The sequence below is a fragment of the Manihot esculenta genome, chromosome 9 (assembly GCF_001659605.2).
Source record: "Manihot esculenta cultivar AM560-2 chromosome 9, M.esculenta_v8, whole genome shotgun sequence".
Taxonomy (NCBI): Eukaryota; Viridiplantae; Streptophyta; class Magnoliopsida; order Malpighiales; family Euphorbiaceae; genus Manihot; species Manihot esculenta.
The window spans coordinates 28,692,520-28,698,456 of NC_035169.2; the positions used below are offsets into that span (position 1 = coordinate 28,692,520).

General features: G+C 24.8%; 1 protein-coding gene across 1 annotated transcript; it reads left to right on the plus strand.

Moving 5' to 3' along the window:
* Window positions 1-1,887: 1,887 nt before the first annotated feature.
* LOC110622283 (subtilisin inhibitor) lies at window positions 1,888-2,373 on the plus strand. Its single transcript, XM_021766748.2, has 2 exons — window positions 1,888-2,051; window positions 2,140-2,373. The coding sequence occupies exons 1-2, from the start codon at window positions 1,982-1,984 to the stop codon at window positions 2,334-2,336; spliced, it is 267 nt and encodes an 88-aa protein (XP_021622440.1). The 5' UTR covers window positions 1,888-1,981; the 3' UTR covers window positions 2,337-2,373.
* Window positions 2,374-5,937: the final 3,564 nt, after the last annotated feature.

Sequence of the window (5,937 nt, forward strand, 5' to 3'; positions counted from 1 at the left end):
TTTTTCCTATACTTTTCGTCCTTGAGTATCAGGGGAAGGTTGATGGTGTCCAAAACTGTCACGGTCTTATCTCCTAACCCTGTCAAGAGGTAGGAGACTCTCACAAGGCTGCCCTTATTCAAGTCTAACTTTTTGAAAACATTTAAGATAAGAAAGTTAACATAACTATCTGTATCCACCAGAATCCTCCTTACCTCATACCGGTTTAGGATTTTACTGACCAGCGGGTCGTTTTGAAAGAATTCAATCACCTTATCCGCGGGACCGAACCTTACCTCTTGTTTGGTCCATGGTTCTTGATGGACAGATAGAACACTCTCTGCTACCCGCTTATTTTTTCCGCTACCTGCTTATTTTTTTCCCTTACCCTTGTCAGGTTCTTCGGTGATGATATGTACACTTCTAGCCATTTCCAAGAACAAGGAGGAAAAACTCAAATGGATAGAGAGAATCTAATGGGTCTCCCGACAACAGAACCAAATGATGTTGTTGAGATTAGAATGATGACGTAGCCAAAGTGGAATTAAGTTGCGATTGGCTAGAACCTCCCGGCAACAAAACCAAATGATGTTGTTGAGATTAGAATGATGACGTAGCCAAAGTGGAATTGAGCTGCGATTGGTTAGAACCTGTAAGAAAGAAAATGTGAGGTGGTGGTGGGTGTCACAACAACCACTCTGATACTCAAATCAGTATCGTGACGAGGAGAGAATGCAACGAATTGCTTATAGGTTTTGTGTTAGAAAATAGCGCATCTTTGTCTCTGAAATCGTTTTCCTTTTATACCATAAGAAGATGAGGATAAATATGGTGTTTTCTGAAAATCCGGCAATAATATAGCCGGCTGCTGGATAATGGATATCACCGGCCAATGGATTAATGATCCTGTAATCATAAACAAAGCGGGAAAGTATCTAGTAACGGTAATCCTGTGTCAAGATTCGGCCTATCAAGGGAGGGCGAGTCTTAACGATAGTCTGGATGTTAAAGTATTCGGGTCTCTCTTTCTGTAATGGGAAAACGTTTTCCACTTGTCAGATCTCTGCCACATAACCCTCGTTTTAGGTGATAACTCATGACTTATTTTGGGTGGACATTAATATAATATATTTAATATTACAAAAAATAAATATAAAATATATTTAATTTCAATATAAAATTTAAATTAAAAGATTATATATTTTATTAATAATATAAAATTTTAAGAATTATATTGTAATTTATGATGAATTTTTTTAAATTTAATTTAATATTTTTTATTATAATTATGATAAATTTAAAAAATTTCACGTTATCGTCTAATATTTATTAGATATAAATTTAAATTATTTTAAATGTTGAAATTTTTTTATTCAATATCAATTTTAAAAAATATCAAATGCTCTCACTTTTATTTCATTTTTTTAAAGCACTTTTATTTCATTTATATATATAAATTCATAAAAAAAATATATATTTTTTTATTTAGCTTGAATCGGTAGTTAAAAGAATGTTAATCACTTAAAAGACTTAAATTCAAATCGCTGAGTCTTTACTCATATCTATATGAGTTTTATTATTTTTTTCACAATCTCATTTGATTCAGCAAGCATTTTAAAATGGACTGAAAATTCAATTCATCAAACTTTTTTGATTAATAAATTAGATTTTTATTTGGCACCTCAACGAAAATTCTTGTTCCACCCTTGCGATAAAGAAAATTATAAATAATAGAATATATTTTTCACGTGGCCGGCCAACAGAAATGGCCCAATGTGAGAATATAATACGGCGATAACAAGATTGAATTGGCAAAACCAAGAACATGAAAATTAATTATATTTTTTTTTATCCACCCAATTACGAAAGCCCAAATGGAAGATGAATTGGCGAAGAAATCTAAATTTAAAAATCCACTAGACCTGCCTGCATATTTTATTTATATCTCTAGCTAGTTAATTACCATTCCATTAGGGATAGATCCAGCTTTGATCTTTGGAAAATGGCAGAGAACCAAGAGACCAAGCTCTCTCAACAACACCCACCTGAATCAAACCCATCCTTGTTGCCCAGTAAGTTACAATTCTAATTATAAAATGAAATTTTGATTTTGTTTGATAAATGGAGAGACTCATGGGCAATTAGTTGGATCAAATTCAGGTGCAAAAACAACATGGCCGGAACTAGTTGGCCTCACGGCGGAAGAAGCTGAAAGAAAGATAAAGGAAGATTTTCCAAGAGCTGAAATTCAAGTGATTCTACCTGATTGCTTCGTTACCATGGATTTTAAACAGGATAGAGTTAGATTATATGTGGATGGTTTTGGAAAAGTTGCAAGAATTCCTAGAATTGGCTAACTAGTTTATTTATTTGAAGACTTGCTAGACGTTTACCATCAGAAGAATTCCGATTTCACATTATATCAACCATCAATTAATGGAAGAATTTTTATTTTAAAAGCAGTTTGAATTCACGCGCCATGCGCGTGGGGATATTTGTAAAATTATAAACACGTGTGCATCACATAAGAACTCAAAAATTCACATGTGTTTAGCAGCTTTCTTTTATTCCCTTTTTATTTTTATTTTTCATTTTTTTTTTATATAGAGAAGTTCAGGAACATGGGAATCAATCTGACCTTTACCAGATCAAGTTTAGTGCAGAAGACAAGATTTGGAGCTTCCATGCTTTTCTGAAATCGAAAATTTTAAAAGTATTTAATTTGATTAATTTTTTAATGATTTTTTTATTTAGAAATAAAATTTTAATTCATTTTAATTTAAAAAATTTTTATTTTAAAATGGGATGCAATCATATTAATTATACACATATTCAATGTGTATTTTAATTAAATATTTAGTTAAATAAAATGTAAATATTATTTATTTTAATAATTTTATAAATTTTATATAAAAATATAAAAAATAGCAAAAATAAATTAAAGAAAAGAGACGTTATATACCGTGATTCAACTGCCTTAACAAAAGTCTGATGCTGAGTCTCTAGGCAAGTACCTGAACAACAGTTGAAATATATTTAATGCAAAAAAAAATCAGTTAATGCAAAAAAAAATCAGAATTCTCTATTTAAAGCATTCAAATCAGAATTTTCTTTTAAAATTCAGAAAATTTATATCCTCTCCAGAAAATAAATTAAAAAACTTATTTTGTTAAAAATATTTAAATCAAATTTTCTAGGAATAAATTTTAAAAGAATTTTTATAGAATTTTACTATTTAAACACTCTTTTCAATATTAGGAGACATATTTTCTCTTTTTTACAGAAAATTTTTTTTGTTTTTGTATTTTCTATCGGTCAACATGTATCGGTCAACATGTATTTTAATTCTAATTGTTCTCATTGAAAATATGTTAAAATTTTAGTTTTCATAAATTATGAAATTTAAATTTTATTATTCATCTTTATTCTCCTATTATTATTATTATTATTATTATTATTATTATTATTATTATTATTATTATTATTATTATTTGATTGATGGTTTAATAGAGTCTGTGAAATTTAAATTTTATTATTCATCTTTATTCTCCTATTATTATTATTATTATTATTATTATTATTATTATTATTATTATTATTATTATTATTATTATTTGATTGATGGTTTAATAGAGTCTGTGAAATTTAAATTTTATTATTCATCTTTAGTTTTTATTTTTCTATTACTATTATTATTATTATTATTATTATTATTATTATTATTATTATTATTATTATTATTATTTTTAATAGATTCTGTTCATATTTTTAAGATACTATGTTGTTAATTTAAATGTTTTAGTATCTTTGAATTATTCAATAATGATTAACAATTAGTATAATCAAAATAATTACAAAATTTAATTTGATTTGTTAGTTAGAATTAAATTTTAAGAATGTTGTTAGTTAGAATTAAATCTCTCTAATTTTTAAAATGATTAATGAATTAAATCTAATAAATATTTTTTAATTATTTATTAATTAATATTAAGTAGCAAATAGTTTTTAATTAATTTATATTTGAAAAAAAGATTAATTGTATTTTCCATAATTAAATTCAATTTATTAAAATTAATAAAAATATTTTTATTTTGATGATCAATTCTCATAATTGAAATATTTTTATTTCAATGATGGATTCTCATAACTGTGATTTTCAATTAAAATTTATTTATATTGATATTCTCTCAAATTTGTATTTAATTTTTTCTTTATTATTATTTTTTAAAACTTTTTGATTTGTAATTTAGTTGAATCCTTAAATTTCCATTTTACTTATTTATCTATGCTAGCTATTCAGCAGAGATTTTTAGTCTCTTTTTATAAATTCAATCCCATCCACTAATATACAATTTATATTTATTAAATTTAAATAAATTATTTTTAGTGATTTCAACACTCATAATATATATAACTTTATAAATAATTATTAAACTTTTTTTTCTTATAAAAGAAAGTGATTATTTTTTAAAAGTACATTGGAAGAATTCCACAAGCTAAATATACGAAATACTTTAACCAAAAACCTGGAGCACTATTCTACAACTTTCATCATCTATGCCTTTCTTTATTGACTTCTTTCTCATTAATTTTATTTATAATTATTTTAAAATACTTTCAGCTTATAATGTATTGATATTTAAATTATCTTTAATATCAAAAAATCTCGATTGAAACTTTAATTAAAATTAATTTATATTTAAAAGACCATAATACTTTCAAAATAAATTTAAAAAGAACAATTAAATCATTGATCATGTGAATACATTATTTTAGGTTTAGATAAATATTTAATTGCGTCAATAATTCATCAACTTTACAAAATATTTTATATTTTCTTTAGAAAAGGAATATGGAATACGATTCCTCCCTGACTATGTTTATATTATATACGTACAAACAAAGAATTCTTTGAAAAAAAAAATAAAGAATTCGCATTTTCTATTCAACTAAAGTTATTAAGCGGCACAAATTAGTACGAAATACCAGTTGCCCTGTCACCTTCTTTTTATTTTTTTAATCTTAATCTCAAATTTTAATTTTTCTATTCTTTTACTTTATCTCCATAAAAGAAAATTAGTTTATCTAATTGTTTTATAATTTTTTTTAAAATATTAATATTTATGCCACTTAATTTTTAAAAAATAAATAATTTAATGCTTGTATTTTAATTTTTATTATAAGGAAAAAATATAATATTTTTGAATGCAGTTAAAAAACTGTTTAATTTTAAAAGAGGTGATGTTGAAACAAAACTGATGATGTGTCTGGAATGAAAGCTGTGATTGATCAATCCTGCCAAGAAGAGGATATGAGATAGTTAATATTTATTGTAGTCATTTTGATATTTAAATTAATAAACGGAAAAATGAGGTGAGTACTAGGAATTGTTTAGAATTCAAGAATAATTATATAAAAATTATATATTTTTATTTTTGTAATCACTATTTTTCATAGTGTAAAAATAGAAATTAACTATAATATTTTATGATAATTTGATAATAATTTGACCAGTTAATTAATAAGTGATCTTGTCGGTTTAATAGGTTGAAAATTCTGTGATTACATACATAACGAAAATTTGACGGTAATTTAATAGAGTCTCACTTTATAGTTAAGAGAGTGAATTTTGATGAAAAATAAATCCGACTTCTTCGTGAAAGAGTAAATCTTATGAAGAATAGGCTCAATCTTTTTAAAAGAAAATAAATCTCAATGAAAGTTAGAGAAAAATTAATTTTAATAAAAAATTGGATACTATAATATCGAAATTTTCCTTTCTAAGAGTGAACTTCTTTATGATAACAGCTCATAATCTATTTGAAATATATTAATTAAATTATTTAATTTTAAAAATAAAAATACAACCTAAAAATAATTCACCTTCTTAATTATTTAACTATAGATGCAGTTTTAGGAGTTTGGTTTAATATACTTTTAAATTGGTTTAACAGCTAA

Coding starts and splice junctions, on each gene's coding strand:
- LOC110622283 (XM_021766748.2), top strand. CDS start 1,982: ATGGCAGAGAACCAAGAGACCAAGCTCTCTCAACAACACCCACCTGAA. Junction 2,052..2,139: donor AAACCCATCCTTGTTGCCCA/GTAAGTTACAAT, acceptor GATCAAATTCAG/GTGCAAAAACAACATGGCCG.